General features: G+C 43.4%; 2 protein-coding genes across 5 annotated transcripts in view; one reads left to right on the top strand and one right to left on the bottom strand.

Moving 5' to 3' along the window:
• The window catches only part of LOC129869644 (cadherin-24-like), a 31,822-nt gene extending 18,550 nt beyond the window's left edge, over nt 1-13,272 (top strand). For both annotated transcript variants that reach the window (XM_055944254.1, XM_055944253.1), the window contains 12 exons: nt 2,082-2,376; nt 2,499-2,618; nt 2,941-3,108; nt 4,192-4,373; nt 5,478-5,734; nt 5,958-6,094; nt 6,255-6,376; nt 9,579-9,696; nt 9,975-10,283; nt 10,458-10,644; nt 10,785-11,223; nt 11,376-13,272. In XM_055944254.1, coding sequence (XP_055800229.1) covers nt 2,082-2,376; nt 2,499-2,618; nt 2,941-3,108; nt 4,192-4,373; nt 5,478-5,734; nt 5,958-6,094; nt 6,255-6,376; nt 9,579-9,696; nt 9,975-10,283; nt 10,458-10,644; nt 10,785-11,223; nt 11,376-12,275 — 3,234 coding nt within the window. In that variant the 3' untranslated portion in view covers nt 12,276-13,272. The remainder of the gene's footprint in view (nt 1-2,081; nt 2,377-2,498; nt 2,619-2,940; nt 3,109-4,191; nt 4,374-5,477; nt 5,735-5,957; nt 6,095-6,254; nt 6,377-9,578; nt 9,697-9,974; nt 10,284-10,457; nt 10,645-10,784; nt 11,224-11,375) is intronic.
• A 2,854-nt stretch (nt 13,273-16,126) lies between these two features.
• LOC129869647 (magnesium-dependent phosphatase 1-like) lies at nt 16,127-20,328 on the bottom strand. 3 transcript variants are annotated; one of them, XM_055944260.1, is made up of 6 exons: nt 20,213-20,328; nt 19,445-19,467; nt 19,146-19,253; nt 18,853-18,960; nt 18,502-18,587; nt 16,127-18,209 (listed from the first exon to the last, which is right to left on the bottom strand). In XM_055944260.1, the coding sequence occupies exons 1-6, from the start codon at nt 20,273-20,275 to the stop codon at nt 18,124-18,126; spliced, it is 474 nt and encodes a 157-aa protein (XP_055800235.1). In that variant the 5' UTR covers nt 20,276-20,328; the 3' UTR covers nt 16,127-18,123. The 3 variants fall into 3 exon arrangements, with proteins under 3 accessions (XP_055800235.1, XP_055800233.1, XP_055800232.1); XM_055944258.1 differs by having other exon boundaries at nt 19,404-19,467; nt 19,691-20,306; XM_055944257.1 differs by having other exon boundaries at nt 19,445-20,306.
• Between the last annotated feature and the right edge of the window lie 671 nt (nt 20,329-20,999).

Genomic DNA, 20,999 nt, shown 5'->3' with positions numbered 1-20,999 from the left:
CAGTAGCAGACCATGTGTAACAACAACTGCACAGGATCAGTACATCCGAACAGCACACCTGCGGGACAGGTACAGGATGGCAACAATAACTGTCTGAGTTACACCAGGAAAGCACAATCCCTCCATCAGTGCTCAGACTGTCCACAATAGGCTGAGACAGGCTGGACTGAGGGCTTCTAGGCCTGTTGTAAGGCAAGTCCTCACCAGACATCACCGGCAACAACATCGCCTATGGGCACAAACCCACCGTCGCTGGACCAGACAGGACTAGCAAAAAGTGCTCTTCACTGACGAGTCGTGGTTTTGTCTCACCTTGGGTGATGGTCGGATTCGCATTTATTGTCAAAGGAATGAGCGTTACACCGAGGCCTGTACTCTGGAGTGGGATCGATTTGGAGGTGGAGGGTCCGTCATGGTCTGGGGCGGTGTGTCACAGCATCATTGGACTGAGCTTGTTGTCATTGCAGGCAATCTCAATGCTGTGCATTACAGGGAAGACATCCTCCTCCCTCATGTGGTACCCTTCCTGCAGTCTCATCCTGACATGACCCTCCTACATGACAATGCCACCAGCCATACTGCTCGTTCTGTGTGTGATTTCCTGCAAGACAGGAATGTCAGTGTTCTGCCATGGCCAGCGATGAGCCCGGATCTCAATCCCATTGAGCACGTCTGGGACCTGTTGGATCGGAGGGTGAGGCTAGGGCCATTCCCCCCAGAAATGTCTGTGAACTTGCAGGTGCCTTGGTGGAAAAGTGGGGTAACATCTCACAGCAAGAACTGGCAAATCTGGTGCAGTCCATGAGCGGGAGATGCACTGCAGTCCTTAATGCAGCTGGTGGCCACACCAGATACTGACTGTTACTTTTGATTTTGACCCCCCCTTTGTTCAGGGACACAGTATTCCATTTCTGTTAGTCACATGTCTGTGGAACTTGTTTAGTTTATGTCTCAGTTGTTGAATCTTGTTATGTTCATACAAATATTTACACATGTTAAGTTTGCTGAAAATAAACACAGTTGACAGTGAGAGGACGTTTCTTTTTTTTGCTGAGTTTAGTTAAAATAAAGGGTTGTGATTTTAGATAGAGGTTGTGTTGGTCTTTTACAGAGGGTCCGCAGCAGAGCGGAGGAAATGATGCGATATGAATAAACCTTGTGGATTATGAACATGTGCAGATGTGCCTTAAGGGGAGTGAGATGTTGAGGTTCCTGGTCAGTAAGCCTTCCCTGTGTGATGAAGGCTGAGTAATCCTTGTAGCTTTTGTTTCTGTGTGTCTGGCCTTTTACCCAACCAGCTCCCTATAATGTCCCCCTACTGCCATTAAATACTGAACAAGCAAGCACTGTTTACCACAAAGTAACAGGGGCAGACACACAGAGACAGATAGAGATACAGATGAAGAAAGAGAGAGAGAGAAAGAAACAGATGGGCAGATTGACTGTCAGAGAGACCGGCACGTTCCCAGAGAGAGAGAGAGGGTGACAGAAAAACAAAGTTAAGGGGAGATACAAAGACAAGCAAACAGATGGATTCAGAGAGGGAAAGGAAACAGACAGATGGACAGAACAGAACAGAACAGAACAGAAGACAGAAAGAGTGACACATGCAGATGGACACATTGGGCCGTCAGTGTTCTGCATGTGTGAGCAGGACATTTGAGGCCACTGTCCACAGTCATGTGCTTTCACCCCCTAACAATCCCACAGTGGCCTCCTTGGTCCAATGAGTTAATTAGCGGTACGCATCAGTACTCATTCAGCTCCCTTCTGTCCCTTTCACACCTGGTGCCATTCAATTCACACTCACTGAATACCACATCTTGAGCTTGATTCAATCGCTCATTTCACAATCACATGTTTTTGTTTAGGTTGATGATAAATGGCGCTGATGAGGGATGCATTGTCTGTGTCAGTGGTGGCTCGGGCACAATATGTCAAAAGCATCAGTTAAACTATAAACCCTGGCGTTTTAGAGAACAGAGCAGAGAGAACAAAAGTCGCTCATTAAGCAAGGCTCAAAGCAGAATGCATAGATTACTGTTATGACTTTATTTTCTGTCCATACCCATCTCCTCCAGCTGCACACAGACATGGACAGGGGCGATGGGCGTACTAAGTACATATTAGAAGGAGAGGGGGTGGGGTCTGTGTTTGTCATCGACGGGAACACAGGAAACATCCACGTCACCAAGTCTCTGGACCGAGAGGACAAGGACCAGTACCGCCTGATTGCTACAGCAACCAACCGCCAGACAGGCCGCGCCCTCGAACCCTCGTCCACGTTCATCATCAGAGTTCAGGATATCAACGACAACCCACCTGTCTTCCAGAATGAGCCCTACACCGCCACTGTGCCCGAGATGGCCAATATAGGTACTACATGTGACTGACAGGTCTCCGGTCCTGATCTGTGATTTACATTACAGTCTAGTCAGGCTATCTCAAGGGCTTATTTGTCATTCCTGTAGTCTCACCACTCCATCTCTCGCTAACAGGTACATCCATAATCCAGGTGACAGCCACGGATGCAGACGACCCTACGTATGGTAACAGTGCCAGGCTGGTGTATGCTGTGACCCAGGGCCAGCAGTATTTCTCTGTGGATCCTCAGACAGGTCTGATGGGCCTATAATACACACTCCTATCAAGCTACATGTTATATGCCATTATGATAGCCATGATGATGAACAGACTACAGTATGCCCATGTGATCTGTAAAGATACAACATTGTGTACTTCTGTGGTCTGTATGTACAGCCATAGACAGTCCACAGGTATTCTATGTACATAAAAGCGTGTGACATAGCGATATGTGATATTAAAGCAGATAACTCATCCTGGTGCAGTCTGCTTGTCCCTTTAGCTGTGATCCTTGTCATTGTAATGCATCATGGGGTTATTTACTGTCCTATGTCCTCTCCTTGTCCTCTCTGCCAGGTGTCCTACGTACTGCTGTAACTGACATGGACAGGGAGAGTCAGGACACCTATCTGGTAGTCCTTGAGGCCAAAGACATGGGGGGGCACCTTGGGGGGATGTCAGGGACGACCACAGTCACTGTGAGGCTGAGTGATGTCAACGACAACCCCCCTCACTTCAGGAAGAGTGAGCAACATTACTGTTACTGTTTTGTTATTGGCATATGTCATGTATTACAGCCTAGTAATGCTCCATTTATGTGTGTGTGTGTGTGTGTGTGTGTGTGTGTGTGTGTGTGTGTGTGTGTGTGTGTGTGTGTGTGTGTGTGTGTGTGTGTGTGTGTGTGTGTGTGTGTGTGTGTGTGTGTGTGTGTGTGTGTGTGTGTGTGTGATGAAATGCATTGTACTGTGGCACTTGTGGTGGTGCACTGATCTCTCTGCTGCTAAGAGCACCTTTAGGGTCTCCTCTGCCAGGGTTGTCACACAGCAGCTGTGAGAAGAGACTACTGTACTAATAGTTGATTTTGATTTCATTTTAGGCAGTGTTTCTTGATATGTGCATGTGGCTCTTCCTTCATCATTGCAAACTAATAAATACATTCCATGAATGAGCTGCTTACCTCTTCATCCTCCTCCTCACCACCATCATCATCATCACCATCGTATTCATCATCATTATTATTATCATTGTCATCAATCTGAATTAATAACATCTTGAGATTGCTCTATTAGGGTCCTCGACAGCACTAAGCTAGCTCTTCATGAAAAACAGTGAGAGATATATTATCCAAGCGCTTCCACATTCTATTCTATCAATATTTCATCTAAAGTTCAGTTTCTGCTCCAATAGACAATAAAATCACTGCCAAATATAATGCTCTGAGACAATACATTCCTCTATACTGTGTCCCGATTTTTCACACTTTCCCTCTCCTCTCTTGCTGTCCCTCAACTCTCCCTCCACTCATCATTACTGTAAACATTTCCCCTGAGGACTACTGCATGACTACTCTATCATTTTATGGTCTAAACGGTATGTTTAGTTAGTCCCTGCCCGTCACTCATCTGTGTGGTCTCTCTCTCTCTCTCTCTCTCTCTCTCTCTCTCTCTCTCTCTCTCTCTCTCTCTCTCTCTCTCTCTCTCTCTCTCTCTCTCTCTCTCTCTCTCTCTCTCTCTCTCTCTCTCTCTCTCTCTCTCTCTCTCTCTCTCTCTCTCTCTGTCTCTGTCTCTCTGTCTCTCTGTCTCTCTCTCTGTCTCTGTCTGCCTGTAGGTTCCTGGTCGTTCTCTATCTCTGAGCTGGCAGCACCAGGGGTGGAGGTGGGTCGCCTCTCAGCAACAGATGCTGATCTGGGAGATAATGCCATGCTGGAATATACCATCCTGGACGGAGAGGAGGGAGACACATTTAACATCACCGGAAGAGACCAAGAAGCTGTCATTGTACTAAACAAGGTGAGAAATAAGTAATGGACACCAGATGTATACTGTATGTAGCTCTTGATCAGACTCAAGTCAAAAACATCCACAATGGCGTAAAATGAGGGGCTAAACTAAGCATAGCTCCTCCAAGGCACTCTTACCAGGAAGTTAAATCAGTGAAAAACATTTAAAACAGCAGGACAGTGTTTCCTGCAGAGACTTCAGTCAGTCATAATCAGGCCTGGTAATAGGATGCTTTGAATAAATATTTGGTCTGGAAACAGTAAAGTAACAGTTTTTCCTTGCAATCCTGTTGTGTGGTTGCACAGTCCTGCAAATTCGAAGACATCCTACGGAACATTGGTGACTACTAAGTATTTTTTAAACCTCCCGCTTTTGACCACGAGAATCCCTAATTTGAAGGCAACTGTTTTTCTGGGCGCTGTGCTGCTCCATTTTCCCCCACATGGGCCAGACCCCAAGCAATTCCAGTTCAACCAATGACCTTCAGCCCCTCGCCATATGTGTGACAGCTAGCAAGATGCACATGATGCACACAGAGCAGAGCGCGAGAGAAAATATGTGATGTAATACGCAATTTTTGGGGGACAAATTTTGTCTCGAGTGCTACTTTCTAACCTACTGGCTAAAAAGTATACAAGAGTTCCAGAGAATCCCTTTAATTATCTCAAACAAAACATTTTCTCACTGTGAGTAACTTGAAAATAAGTCATAGACAAAAAGGGGATTCAAATACAATGGAATTTATGCACAACTAATTCATAAATTAAAGATTCCGACTAGCAGTTGAATTTAAATCACCAACCGGAAAATAGGCTGTGAGCCTGTGTATTTTTCAGTGTGGTGTTGAGTACATGGGGCATCGCAAGCTCCATTTAACAAAGTTTGTGTGACAAGCGTGAGAGTATGAGATAGAATGTGGTGATGATGAGTGAATGTGGGAGCGAAATAATTATGGAACAAGGGTAGGAAAAGGGCATGATGAAAAGAGGGAGAGAAAGAGTGTTCGAGTTAGGGAAGGTGATAGAGAGGAAGCAAAGGAGACAGATAAATAATATACAAAAATGGTTAAAGAAAAGTATAGTAAAACATAATTGGCTGTATATCTCTCCTCAGTTGCTGGACTATGAGAGTCGCAGTTCATTCTCGTTCTCAGTGGAAGTTGTGAACCCCATGGTGGATGCACGGTTCCTACGGAAGGGGCCCTTTAAGGACTGTGCGACCGTATGGGTCATGGTCCTCAACGCAGACGAGCCCCCCCGCTTCTCCCGATCCCGTTACCGTCTGGACGTGTCTGAGAACTGTCCTCCTGTCTGCAGCGTGGGCCGAGTATCTGCTGTTGACCCAGACACAGGACAAAGCACAAACATCAGGTAGGCTACACTCACTTAGTCAGCCAGTCAGTCCGTCAGTTTGTCTGCCTGTCACTCACTCACTCACTCACTCACTCACTCACTCACTCACTCTCTCACTCACTCACTCACTCACTCACTCACTCACTCACTCACTCACTCACTCACTCACTCACTCTCCTTCACTCACATTTTCTTTACTCAAACTATTCTCTCTCCCCCTCCCCTCCCGTCTCTCTCTCAGGTACTCCATTGATCCCCAGTCTGACCTGGAGGCTCTATTCCGTATTACTTCTGACAGCGGCCTTATCACCACCATGATGGAATTGGACCGGGAGCGTGAACAATGGCATAATATCACTGTCATCGCCACACAGAGAGGTATAAGGTTCAAGTCCTTTCAGACTCAGCTGCCCACAAACAATACAAGCACTCTGGCTTAGTACAGAGTCATGTTTCCCTCATATCACTCATTGTAGCCCTGGTGATGGCTGTGATGAAGTTGAAGTTGAACTCACTAGGCACTCCTATCCTTTTCTAGACAATCCAAACCTTGTGACCAGGGTTGTGGTTGCCATAGAGACACTGGACCAGAATGATAATGCACCAGAGTTGGACAGACAGTACACAACATCTGTGTGTGACTCCAGTACCCCTGGACAGGTCAGTGCTGCTAACACTTACCTACGTAACTCTGACACTCCACTTTATCAGTCTGTCTATCTATAGCCCTGCATGCTGATAACCATAATGGTCATTTCTGATTACAACCTTCAGGACAATTATTTGTAGAAGTCTTTGAAGATTTCCTATTCCTTTTATTGCGTCTCCTTTTATGAAATTGACTCAAGAGCAATTGATGTCAGATCATTGTTTCTGTTTTTCTTCTTCACCTTATTGGTGTAATGAGTCCTGTTTCTCCAGAGTTATTTTTCTCCATTGCCATTGGTTGAGTTATTTTTATCCAATTTTTATCCAATGCCATTGGAGACCAGCTGGCTGGTGTGTTTACGGCTCAGGTAACTGAGCTCAATGACTACCGTAGCACTCACTTCTGTCATCATGAAGTGCTTTGAGACGTGCTTTGAGACGACAACTGCTCCACCCATAACCATAAGGCTCTCCGGAGGATAGTGAGGTCTGCACAACGCATCACCGGGGGCAAACTACCTGCCCTCTAGGACACCTACACCAACCGACTAGTCAAGGACCATATCACCTCCACCCTACCTGACACCCTAGACCCACTCCAATTTGCTTACCCCCCTAATAGGTCCACAGACAATGCAATCACACTGCACACTGCCCTAACGCATCTGGACAAGAGGACTACCTATGTACTGGGTCTCGACCACGCTCTGTGCAACTGGGTCCCGGACTTCCTGACGGGCCGCCCCCAGGTGGTGAGGGTAGGTAACAACATCTCCACCCCGCTGATCCTCAACACTGGGGCCCCACAAGGGTGCGTTCTCAGCCCTCTCCTGTACTCCCTGTTCACCCACGACTGCGTGGCCATACACGCCTCCAACTCATTCATCAAGTTTGCAGACGACACTACAGTGGTAGGCTTGATTACCAACAACGACGAGACGGCCTACAGGGAGGAGGTGAGGGCCCTCGGAGTGTGGTGTCAGGAAAATAACCTCTCAGTCAATGTTGACAAAACAAAGGAGATGATTATGTACTTCAGGAAACAGCAGAGGGAGCAGCCCCCTATCCACATTAACGGGACAGTAGTGGAGAAGGTGGAAAGTTTTAAGTTCCTCTGCGTACACATCACAGACAAACTGAAATGGTCCACCCACACAGACAGCGTGGTGAAGAAGGTGCAGCAGCGCCTATTCAACCTCAAGAGGATGAAGAAATTCGGCTTGTCACCAAAAACACTCACAAACTTTTACAGATGCACAATCGAGAGCATCCTGTCGGGCTGTATCACCGCCTGGTACGGCAACTGCTCCGCCCATAACCGTAAGGCTGTCCAGAGGGTAGTGAGGTCTGCACAACGCATCACCGGGGGCAAACTACCTGCCCTCCAGGACACCTACACCAACCGATGTCACAGGAAGGACAAAAAGATCATCAAAGACAACAACCACCCGAGCCACTGCCTGTTCACCCCGCTATCATCCAGAAGGCGAGGTCAGTACAGGTGCATCAAAGCGGGGACCGAGAGACTGAAAAACAGCTTCTATCTCAAGGCCATCAGACTGTTAAACAGCCATCACTAACATTGAGTGGCTGGTGCCAACATACTGACTCAACTCTAGCCACTTAAATAATGGAAAAATGTATGTAAAAATGGATCACTAGTCACTTTAAACAATGCCACTTTATATAATGTTTACATACCCTACATTACTCATCTCATACTGTACTCTAACATCTACTGCATCTTGCCTATGCCGTTCGGCCATCACTCATTCATATATTTTTATGTACATATTCTTATTCATTCCTTCCAAGAAGCACAAGCATTTCGCTACACTCGCATTAACATCTGCTAACCATGTGTATGTGTCAAATAAAATTTGATTTGATTTGATTTGGAGTTGTGTGGCTGTAACCAGGTTTCCATCCAAACTTTTTATGCGATTAAAGTACATCAGATAAAAATGTAATGATGGAAACAGCAAATTTGTCAGTAAAATTTCCGGTCTGGAGCGTGAAGTCACAAGCTCTGCTGGACGGCTACTGCGTAGCAACTGTTCTTATTATACCTCAGTAGTAGCAACCTTGCGGTGCCAAAAGCCCTGGTCTGACCTAGAAAGCCTATGTAAATTACGATCACCAGAAAGGCCAAACACCCCCAATAATTGACCCCCATTTTGGGATCTAAAATTTGCTTATTATGATCAAATTCGATCCCCACGGTGAATTATTTTCAAGTTCGCTACAAATCGAGATTAAATAGTGATCCATTCTGACTACTACATTTGTTGTCACGCAGGACTACATGCTTACACAGACCAATCATGGGCTGGTAGGCTACAATGAGGTTCCCAGTTAACTCTCTCAGGCAGGATGAAATCAATTACATCAACCTTGATCCTGTGCTAGTTACAGTCACTTTCACCAGGATTTTATGGTGCCATTCAAACCCATTCAGCAATATCAAAGATTTTTATAACTAACCCAAGATAGACCACAGCCTGTCGTTTCCAATGGGAGCAAATTAATCATAGTGTACAAAACAAGCGAGGAGGTGGGCCAAGCCAGGCACGAGCTAGCGAGATCCTTTTGGCATGTTCTAGCATGTATTTGAATATTTCCGTTAGGAAACGCCTACTCTATGAAGTGAGTGTGTGCCATAACTAAATTCGCCCTGGCACTCCTACTAAACAATAAAACAAATTGAAACTTTGGCAAAGGGTAAAGTCTACAAAACTTAGTTCACTACAGATTATAGTTTTCGGGAAAAGAAAACTGTATTGAGCCAAAATCCATCTCTCTCCATCTTCTCCCACTTCCGGCCACTGGGCCATTTGTTGGTGAGGGAAAATGTCAACCGGAGGCTTCAGATTTATACATCTGTTGAAACATCTAACTCATTGTTCTATCTTTGGCAATATGGCGTTCTTCAAATTCAAATACTTCCGGCTACATACGCCATCGAGAGTTTTCCAAAGGAATACATGGATGACATCAGCGCTATCACTATCTACTGGCTTTAATGTCAATGCTTCATGCACAGAATTTTATCCGCAACAAGTCAATTTGATGGAATCACATCTCCGGTGGGAATATGTGCATATATTATTCATGCAGATTTTTGAATATCTGTATGAAAATCTGTCACCAATTGGATGGAAACCTAGCTTGTGAGGTCCAATAGTAGTTCTCCTCTCTCTGCTCTGTCTCCCAGGTTGTTCAGGTGGTGAGGGCAGTGGATAGGGACCAGGGAGGACAGGACGTCACAATCCACTTCAGCATCCCTCCAGAGTCCAGCTCTGCACTAAACCTCACCATCAGGGAGAGTGGAGGTGCATTCTAGCTATGTTCAAACTCTATGTCAAGCTGTCACCCTCTTCAAACCTCTTATGTCAAATCAGAAGTTCTGCAACTGGATTATCATTGACAATATGCTTATTTTTATTTTACATGCTTGATGACAGTGCACCTGCATCTTACAGTAACGATATAGGCCTGTTGAATTTAACTGAAATTCATATTATGACGTATAACTGGAGAATGGCATTCATGTACAAATGACCTGATGACTGACTTGAGTTTCTGGTGTTATTGTCTTATTCAATCCCAGGTGCCACAGCCAGCCTTGTTCTCCAGTCGGCACTGCAGCCCCTCCCTGACTTCTCCTTCTCCCTCCTCACCCTGTACGTGCCCATTGTGCTGCGGGATGGGGTGTCCGGCCTCACCAACACCGGGACGGTCACCGTGAACGTATGTCCCTGTCTGAGAGGGGGCATGCGGGCCGAGGAGCGGGGGAGACAGAGGGACAGGGGCTGGGAGAGACAGACGGTATGTCTGCCCCTGCCCTCAACCTCTCCATCACTGATCTTCAGTATGGTCATCCTGCTGGCCCTGCTGGCCTGTGTCACTACACTCCTAGGTAAGACTTGAGGTCTACTGTCTGATGTATAGTACATGCCTGTTTCTACTGTTTTCAGTATACTGCCTGTGTCTGTCTGTCTGAAGATCAGTATCCTGTGAAATGGACTGCAGTGTCAATGTGTGGTATTTACGATGATGTGCCTCTCCCCCCCCCCCCCCCCCCCCCCCCCAGTGGTGTGTGCTCTGTCTCTGTCTCTGCGGAAGCAAGACTCCCACTCCCCAATTGAGGAGGAGGATGTGAGGGAGAACATCATTACCTACGATGACGAAGGGGGAGGGGAGGCAGACACTGCTGCCTTTGACATCACAGCGCTCCAGAGCATGCACAGAGTAGAGCGCATGCAGGACAGCAGGAGCATGTGAGTTGTGATGTCTGTTTGTGTAGTGTGTGTTTGTGTGCGTGTGTGTGGCCGTGTGTTTGTGAGCATGTGTGAGGGAGTGTTGGCGTGCACATGTCTCTGTGTTGCTCTGCCTTATGCTCTTGTCTTCCCGATTCCAGATGGTACACCCAGCAGAATCAGGCCAGGGACATGACGTATAGCTGGAGCCGGACCCCACACTCTACTGCGGACCCACAGCGTCCAGGCTCAGCCCCTGTATACGGACGCCTCTGCTACAGCATTCACACCCTGCCTGTCCTCAGAGACTGTCACAAGGGACCAACACCGTTCCAGTCAGGTCTGCAGCTGGCCAAACTGATGGGAACCTATGGGCTTCCTGGCAATCACATGGATAATAACTCCCTAGTCATCCAGAACCAGGGCAGCTTTGATCTACTGGAGCCTGAGGCGATTCATCTCAACTCTGCTGAGCCATGGTGCCTCAGGAGAGATGGACCAGAGAGCTGGGTGGCTAACAGCAGACCCACAGAAAAAGAGGAAGGCAGGGATACCAACACTGACACCCAGCAGCAGCATCTCGAGCAGGCACCAATCACAGTCAGACATTAACTTTCATATATAATGGATGTAACAATGTTGTTATTATCAACCTCAGCTGTCTCAATGTTATTTTTGTAAATCTCTCAGGCTATTTTTCATTTTAAAGTATTTGATAATCGTTATTAAAGTATTGTGTATTTCCTCCCCAGACACCGCCTGAGTCTGTACTGACAGATGAAGCACTGGTTCTGACCTATTCTGTCCCAAATGGCTCATCCTCTCAGAGTCACAGCAGCAGCATCTCTTCATCAGAGCAGCAGAGGAACAATCCAGACCTCTTTCCGTCCCACACTATCACCACCACCGGAGCTTCTAACTCTGCAGTAGATGACACAGACACAGATTCCTCTACTCTCCCCAACTCAGACAAGAATGAAGACACTGTTGGTGTTAGCCAGATAAATACTAATAACATCCACACTAATCTACTGGGGGACTCAACATACAGCATTGTGGGTTCATTAAACCAGGGCAGTGGAGGGATACCTGTGACCGGGACTACTTTGTATCCAGGCAGTGCAGAATTCCTGAACATGTATGCGCTGAGTAGGAGGGAACTGACCCCACTGCTACTACCCCTCTCTGGAGGCATGCTGGGATACGGCAGCGGGTGGGGTTGTGAGAGGAGACTGGTTGCTGACATGGCAGGGGGTGGGGCTAACTGTAACTCCTCCCTGCCTGTGAGGATGGAGGATTTCCTGAAGCACCGTCTGGACCAGGTGACCTTTGACCTATCCCAGCCACCCTACGACTCACTGCAGACGTACGAGTTTGAGGGGGGGGACTCCCGAGCGGGGTCGCTGAGCTCACTGGAGAGCGAGGGAGAGAGGGAGGAGGAGAGAGTGAGGGAAGCAGTAGACAAGTTGGACCAGAAGTTCCAAAGGCTGGTGAAGATAATCGAAGCGAGAGAACAAGAAAAGGAGTGTGACAGAAGGTCGGTGGAGGAGGAGACACTGATAGGAGATAGAAGCCAAGGTTTGGTTGTCAATGACACAAGCAAAACAGAGAGTGTGAGTGAAGAGAAAGAGGTCTCAAGGTGGGATTTTTAGAGAACCTGCGAATCAAAGACACTGAATAGGAGTTTGGACAGGAGAGAAACACTCCAACGGATTCAATTTAAAGGCAATACGAGGGTGTTATGCACAACTTCAGAGAGAAAGTTATGTTCTGTTATGACTAAACTTCCTGCTCATTGGCAATGCAGCACAGCCGAGACATGCCAGAGGATCCATTCAGCACACCTCATGAACTCACCCTTCTGTGTTTATTAAAGAGCTTAAAAAATCTGTCACTTTTAGACTTCTCTTGTAACTGATATGAATAATTCACTTAGCTAAAGTTATGAAAAATTAATTTTCTGAAATATTGATTCCCAGCCCTGAAAGCTGCATTGTTGGAAAATAGGCCTCATGAAAAATGTAATGGAATTGTGATATGTAATATTGATAGTTTAATAGGGGCACTCTAACTCAGAACACTGTGTTCCCAAATGCATCATTTAAACTGAATTGAACCAATTTAAAAAGCACACTTGCGTAATGCATACACAATGATACATGGAGTTAATATAAATATATAGGCATGACTGAAGAATCTGTCCACATTACATCCAGTCAAATGGAAGCTGTTCTGATGATAACATCTTAGTAGACACACTGTAGTATACAGGTGCTATGTTGCGTCACAATCAGGAGGGAGCTCCTCTGAATTGAATTGTGTAGCCAACAAGCTATGTATTGTGTAACTCCCAGTAATTATTATCACAATCACAAAATTCTATGAAACACTATGCAGTTTGCACACAGACCGGAGATAATATGTCCTTGAAGAAAGGAGCCTTGTAAAAAGTTTAATATGTTTCCTACTATAGCGACATGATTATGTGCATTTTGTAAATATCAACCTCTGCAATGTGGTGATTATTCAGTGGAGGATTTCACACAAACCAAGAAAGCGTCCCTTTATGAGTAGCACTGTCATTATTTCACTCACTGAATACAAAAAATGACATCCATAATTTGTAGTGATTAAATGGTTGGTGTTGAATATGTCTCGTGACATGTTATTTCCCCCAGATAGTTCAGATATAACATTTTGGGCAATATATTTTTTAAATAATATGTTTATTATTTTCCAATAAAGATAAAATAAAAAAGACAGCAATACAAACAATGACATTCTGTTGGATGGGATGGCCAGTTTAGAGGACAAAACAAAAGTTAACTCACACATACACAAAATAAAACAAAATCCTATTAGGTGGTACATGTATAAGAAGACAGCATATAGTCATTACAAGCAGTGTAGTTAAGCCAAAAATAAATATTGAGTGGAATACAGCACAGAGTAGCAGCAGCTCGTCAGCCCAGTTATGAAGCGGGACTAGACCATTTATCCAGTATCGGCTGCCATATTTTGTTAAACACTAGACTTCTATTGGAGGTATTGTATCGAATCTTTTCCATATGTATTACATTCCCTAAATCACGTAACCAAATTTCAAAGGTAGGTACAGTCTCCAATTTCCAAAATTGCAATATGAGCCTTTTGGCTAATAGAGTACAAACTGAGACAGCTTTCCCTTCCTTGTTATTCCCATCAACTGTACCAAACAGAGGGATCAATGTGTCTGGGGCTAGAACTCTATCGAAGGCCTTAGATAAGTAATCAAAAATGAGAGCCCAGTAAACATGTAACTTAGGGCATGTCCAGAATAAGTGGGTCAACGTGCCCTCATCCTGCTTGCACCTCTCACACAGTGGTGAGGTGTCCGGGAATATTTTATGCAGTTTTACTTTTGAGTAATGTAACCTGTGTATCACCTTAAACTGTACAAGGTTGTGTCTGGCATTCACTGAACGGTGGTTTATATTCCTGAGGGATTCTACCCAGTCATCATCTGAGATTTCTGAACCAAGTTCTTGTTCCCAAGCCCTTTTAATGGTTTCTGTGGATACCTCTATGTGGGCCTGTAGCACATCATACAGTCTAGAGACCGACCCTTTTGAATGGGGTTTGACAAGGATCAAGCTATCTAATGTAGGACTATTTGGCTTCATGCCATACTGTGGGATATGTGTCCTTAAGAAATTCCTGATTTGGAGGTATCTGAAAAAATGTGTTGTTGGCATGTTGAACTTTGCCTGTAGTTGTTGAAATGAAGCTAACTGACCATCTATGTATAGATTACCAATTGTTGTGAGCCCCTTCTCCCTCCACTGTGAAAACACCACATCATCCAATGCAGGGTGGAAAGCATGATTCAGGCTAATCGGGCTGTCTATGTAAACAGTGGGTATGTTAAGAAAATACCTAATCTGTTTCCAGATCCTAAACGTATGACAAATGACTGGATTAGAGTCATAAGTGACTTTTTTCACATATGATGGGCTATTAACAAGTGCAGGGAGTGAGGAACATTGACAGGAGGCCTGCTCAATCAAAAGCCATGAAGGCATATCCTTGTCTTATCGCAGGTAAACTTTCCCTCCAGAAAGACACAATGTTCAGATTAGCAGCCCAATAATACAGTTTGAAGTGAGGAAGGCCAAAGCCCCCCTCTATCTTGTACTTGCATAAATGCTTCTTTGAAATTCTGGCTGCCTTGTTATCCCATAAAAATTGAGTTACTATTGAATCCAGTTTCTTAAAATAGCTTTGTGGTATGAAATTGCGTAGACATTGGAAGAGGTAAAGAAACCTGGGTAGGACAACCATTTTAATAGCGTTTATACGACCAACCAAGGAAATAGGCAGAGTTTTCCAAAAATCTATATTTTGTTTAAGCTGATATTTTCATGTCCCAATTCGCTTTCAATAGCTGATCAAGGTCTCTTGTCACTACAATGGCAAGGCTTGTGAACTTGTCCCTCACTGTTCTAAACGGGGTAGATTGCAGAAATTGCATATCCACAGGCCGTGATATTGGCATCAACTCACTTTTTGCCAGTTTATCTTGTAGCCAGAGAAGGAGCCGAATGTATTTATCAAGTTAAGTAAGGGTGGAATAGAAGTTTTAGGCTTGGACAAAAACAAAAGAACATCGTCTGCATATAGGGACATTTTGTGCTGTCTTTTATTTTAACAGAAGCTATATCGGCACATGGTTTTGGGCAATATAAACCTGTTCATTGATTTTAGGGCTGTAGTGATATTCTGGTCTGCTTTCATCTTTGCAAACCTTCCTACTGCACAAGCTTGCTCTTTCTTTAAATCCTGAGATGGAACTGGGAAAACATACACACACAATCTTACTGCTGACTATACTATGAATCATTTAACTGAAGAATGATTCATATGACCACCAATCAATATTTCCCACCAAAAGATCAAGATGATCTGATTTGCAAACAATATGGATAATTTCTACTACTACTGCAAAAAACTCATCGCTTTTAGAATGAGCTATTAGAATGATAACAATGTTACTTTCGATTACTATGTGACAACTACATTTAGCATAGACCAGGAGCCTTGGTCAAACTGACATTTGTTTGTTCCACCAGGCCTCTATGTGATCACCAAGAGGAATTAAATCTCAATCAACCAACCATCTTAATGAGAATTAGATTTGTACTTGATACATTTGACAAAAAAATCCTTATCTCTTTGGGTAGAAAAATTAGGTGTGGAGATTGACCTGGGGCTTCTAGGAAGAATAGGCAATGAGAAAGAGGAGTAAATTAAAACTATGAATGAATAGTCTAAGGCTAAATTAGAGGAAATAACAGTGCATAAATGATTGAACATTCGAGTTGAGTATTGAACATTGATATCAAAACTAATGACTAATAGAATACATAATGATGAAAATTATTACCACGACTATGTACAGTTGATATGGAATACCTAAAGGAATAGAAAATAAATTCATATGGAAATAAGACAAAATGAAGCCGGCTATATTCATAAAAAATACTTTTATATATTTTCTCTGCAGCAGTAATAATAAGTGTAATAGAATTGGTCAAATTCAAGAACAAGACAGAGAACGTTATTTCATGTACCTTGAATTCCAATTCAATAAATTTATAACATATTGATTGCATGGCTCTGGCCACCCTTGAAGTATCGTTGATTATACACATAAAAAGCCATGAAGAAAAACATTTGTCCATCTTCTCAAACATTGCTCTCATCTTGCAGTAACACTGAATGAAGTGGGAAAATTATGTATGAATCAGGTTTGTGGCAGTACAACAATGTCCCAAGAGGTAAAGTATACAGTGGCTTGCAAAAGTATTCACACCCCTTAGCATTTTTTCCTATTTTGTTGCCTTACAATCTGGAATTAAAATAGATTTTTGGGGGTTTGAATCATTTGATTTACACAACATGCCTACCACTTTGAAGATGCTAAATATTTTTTATTGTGAAACAAACAAGACAAAACATTTTTTGCCTTGAGCGTGCAGAACTATTCACCCCCGCAAACTCAATACTTTGTAGAGCCACCTTTCGCAGCAATCATAGCTGTAAGTCTCTTGGGGTATGTCTCTATAAGCTTGGCACATCTAGCCACTGGGATTTTTGTCCATTCTTCAAGGCAAAACTGCTCCAGCTCCTTCAAGTTGTATGGGTTCCGCTGGTGTAGAACAATCTTTAAGTCATACCACAGATTCTCAATTGGATTGAGGTCTGGGCTTTTACTAGTCCATTCCAAGACATTTAAATGTTTCCCCTTAAACCACTTGAGTGTTGCTTTAGCAGTATGCTTAGGGTTATTGCCCTGCTGAAAGGTGAACCTCCGTCCCAGTCACAAATCTTTGTAAGACTGAAACAGGTTTCCCTCAAGAATTTCCCTGTATTTAGCGCCATCCATCATTCCTTCAATTCTGACCAGTTTCCCAGTCCCTGCCGATGAAAAACATCCCCACAGTGAAGCGTGGTGGCAGCATTAGGCTGTGGGGATGTTTTCATCGGCAGGATGCTGTGCTCGGGGTGATGAGAGGTGTTGGGTTTGCGCCAGACATAGCGTTTTTATTGATGGCCAAAAAGCTCAATTTTAGCCTCATCTGACCAGAGAACCTTCTTCCATATGTTTGGGGAGTCTCCCACATGCCTTTTTGGTGAACACCAAACATGTTTGCTTATTTTTTTCTTTAAGCAATGGCTTTTTTTCTGGTCACACTTCTGTAAAGCCTAGCACTATGGAATGTACGGCTTAAAGTGGTCCTATAGACAGATATTCCAATCTCAGCTGTGGAGCTTTGCAGCTCCTTCAGGGTTATCTATGGTCTCTTTGTTGCCTCTCTGATTGGTCCGTGAGTTTTGGTGGATAGCACTCTCTTGGCAGGTTTGTTGTGGTGCCATATTCTTTCCATTTTTTAATAATGGATTTAATGTTGCTCCATGGGATGTTCAAAGTTTCAGATATTTTTTTATAACCCAACCCTGATCTGCACTTCTCCACAACTTTGTCCCTGACCTGTTTGGAGAGCTCCTTGGTCTTCATGGTGCCGCTTACTTGGTGGTGCCCCTTGCTTAGTGGTGTTGCAGACTCTGGGGCCTTTCAGAACAGGTGTATATATATACTGAGATCATTTGACAGATCATGTGACACTTAGCTTGCACACAGGTGGACTTTATTTAAGTAATTATGTGAATTCTGAAGGTAATTGGTTGTACCAGTTCTTATTTAGGGGCTTCATAGCAAAGGGGTGAATACATATGCACACACCACTTTTCTATTTTTAGATTTTTTTTTTTTAAATAAGTTATTTTTTAAATTTCACTCTACCAATTTGGACTATTTCGTGTATGTCCATTACATGAAATCCAAATAAAAATACATTTAAATTACAGGTTGTAATGCAACAAAATAGGAAAAACGCCAAGGGGGATGAATACTTTTGCAAGGCATTCTATATGTATTGCATCATCTCTGTCCTCAAGTCCTCATTTTGCACCCTGGGAGAACTGCAGAAGCGCTTCATTGACTAATTTCATAGTCACTCCTTCAGGGACCAGAACACAGTGCACACCTGAGAGAAAAACCAGAGTTCAGGGTAAGTTAAAGTAAAGTTACTTGTGGTGTTATCTCCTTTGGGTGTGAATGGTTTATGCAACATACAGTACTTGCTAAGTTGTTATACTTCAAAACAGATGTCATGTCATAATATCCGTGGTCAACTCATGATATGGAATCATTTTAAAATCATCTATATTTTTACCTACCCTGTTGTGCATGCATTTGAATGACTTTACGAAGATAAGGTGGACTTAATGAAATTATAAATTGGCTTGAGTTGAGGTGGAAAGTTATGAAAGTAGTACCTAGTCGACTGACTGCTGTGATGTTCCTGTGTTCGTCATCAAAGAACATCATCTCACTGAATTTGAATCCACTGTCTGCCTGGAGCCTGAACAAAGAAACAATGAGTGAGTTCTACTATAAACACTCTTTCACGGCCAGACATGAACACAAACACACACTTCCATCCTCACAGAAGAATCGTCCAGTGGCAGTCGTCGTTAAAGCTGGATTCACATGCTAGAAATTTCAGATTTGCTAATTCGTTTAACATGGCACGTGATTAACTACAACCAGTTAGCAAGTCAGAAATTTCTGAGTTTCCTAGTTCCAACTACCACGTGAACACGGCAATCTCAAATTCAGACACTTACTTTTTGAAGTGAGGGACCTTTGACCCCGGGTATATTTCCTTGAAGGATATGTATTGGTTGAGATTGAAGAGGGACAACAGCTGATTGGCTCCATCCACCTCATCTGTGCTGAGAAATATAAATAAAATGTTGATCATTTACAATGGCATATTATTTCAAACAATCATCTAGAGGCTAAAAACAGAAATGCCCGTTGTCTAAACACATTTTACATAAATGTTAAAACATATGTTTAATCAGATTATAAAATAGCTAATTTTCTTTACAATTTGTTGATCAATGTATGAACTGACCGTGATGCCACTCCAATCTGGATCCCTTGGCCATGTAGAGAAGTCAATATGTCCACCGTTTCCGGGTACAGTTGGATTTTCTCCCTCCTTGCATTCAACACCACTCCCCTGTCAGGAAAGGCAGATGAGATATTATTAGAAATCTGAAAAGACATGGCTGATGTGTGTAAGAGTTGGAAGGGAGAGGATTTAGAGAAAGATATAGCCTAAAGCCATCATTAGCTTGATACTCATCAAGATTTTAACCAATAAACTCACTCTTTGTCTTTGTGAAATTGTGGGTCCACATAGCTACTCACCCAGAAGGGCCAAAGAGTATAATCTGAGATAAGGAAAAAAACAAAACAGAGATGATGGAGGATGACAGAAACACATGACAGATAGCTAGACAAGCTACTTTAGCTGTGACAATCTTCTTGTTCTGCTTTGGTATTAACAAGGTATGCAAGGTTTGTTGAGTCTTCATTCTCATAACATTGTTAGCTGGCTACATAGCTAGATAAAATTACCTAGCTAACGTTACAGTAGTTATATTTACAATTTACCCAGGTCAAACACAACAAACTTTGGTTTGGACATAGCTAGCTATTTCTTGAGTTAAGCAGTAACTGTTTCAATTATCTAGTAGCTAACTCACACTAATAATCGTCAAAACTACGACTAGCTAGCTACATCCAGTGTGGTAGTTGGGGTTATGTGCTCAGAAGATCTAAATGCGGAAGTAAAAGTACAACTAGATCACACAAATCATTGGTAGCTATACCTGTGATACTTTTGAGGAGATGGGGAAACTACATTGGAATCGTATGTGCCAGAGCACAGATTAACTGATGAATTTACGAACGCAAAACACCCTTTGACATGTGTCAGTAAAGGATGACAAAAAACGGAATTAAATTGTTGCTAGCAACACAGTTACAGTCACTAACGCTCTAGAAAACAGCCTAACTAGCTCTGCTATGGAGCAAAATTGTCAGAGTGAAGTGTTCTCAATGTCTGGAAGTAATTTACGTTCGCAAGCTATCAACCCCAAAAAACTAGCAGGCTAGCCAACTTTAGCCAGTTACCTTGGGCGCTTGACTGCCTTTTGGTATGTTCGTAAATTCATCAGTTATTCTAGGCTCATGCATACTCGAGCGAGAGTGCTCTGAAATCGGAGTAGATAGTTAGAGCGAATTTACGAACGCACCCTTTGTGCGGTCAGAACGCTCGGATCAACACTGAACGCTAGCTCAAAAACCCAACATTAGCATTAATTTCGTGAACAACAAGTACAACATTACAAATATTTTCCGATATGTAAGATATTTAACTTATCTGTAATATTGTATCGTTTTTGAATAGTGACATTGCGTACTTTCGATGAAAATAGTCAGGTTTATCGACTCATATCCTGACTTTGAGAAGGACTTGCGGGACGATTTGCTTAGCAACCGCGTGATGCAGAATGACAACGTGAACGCGATTGGACGACAGCCAGTTTGGGGGGGGCGTGAGCTCGCCAGCTTGTAGTCCTAAAACCCGGAAATTAGTTCCCTCTGGTTCGTTCCGCCACCCCTATGGGGAAAAATGATGGGGGAAGAATAGGAATTTGGAATAAACTTAGAGGTACGAGGTTAACACATGCTTTGGAGATCTTATACATTTTATATTAGATAATAGCAGTCAGTTTACATGACCTTTATTAATTATGAAGCCTTAATTCACAAAAGTGGCGTTAACTGATGAAGATGATCTCATAGAGCAAAACGTATAAAATATCCTATGCCTGTGTTTACCACATACCTTATTTTCAGCGTTTATCCAAAAACCCTATAAAACGCAATTAATTTTCATCATAGGCTTTGTCCAATG

This window comes from Salvelinus fontinalis, chromosome 14 (assembly GCF_029448725.1).
Source record: "Salvelinus fontinalis isolate EN_2023a chromosome 14, ASM2944872v1, whole genome shotgun sequence".
Classification (NCBI taxonomy): Eukaryota; Metazoa; Chordata; class Actinopteri; order Salmoniformes; family Salmonidae; genus Salvelinus; species Salvelinus fontinalis.
Note: the sequence above shows the minus strand (reverse complement) of the source record. Positions and strands in the feature narration are given on the sequence as shown.

Bases quoted from the DNA above. Each gene is read 5' to 3' on its own strand.
- LOC129869647 (XM_055944257.1), bottom strand. From the start codon at position 19,617: ATGAGAATGAAGACTCAACAAACCTTGCATACCTTGTTAATACCAAAG. The intron at 19,254-19,444 runs GTGAGTAGCTAT...CTTTCCTGACAG, and splicing joins ATACTCTTTGGCCCTTCTGG to GGGAGTGGTGTTGAATGCAA. The intron at 18,210-18,501 runs GTACTACTTTCA...TTTTTCTCTCAG, and splicing joins CACAGCAGTCAGTCGACTAG to GTGTGCACTGTGTTCTGGTC.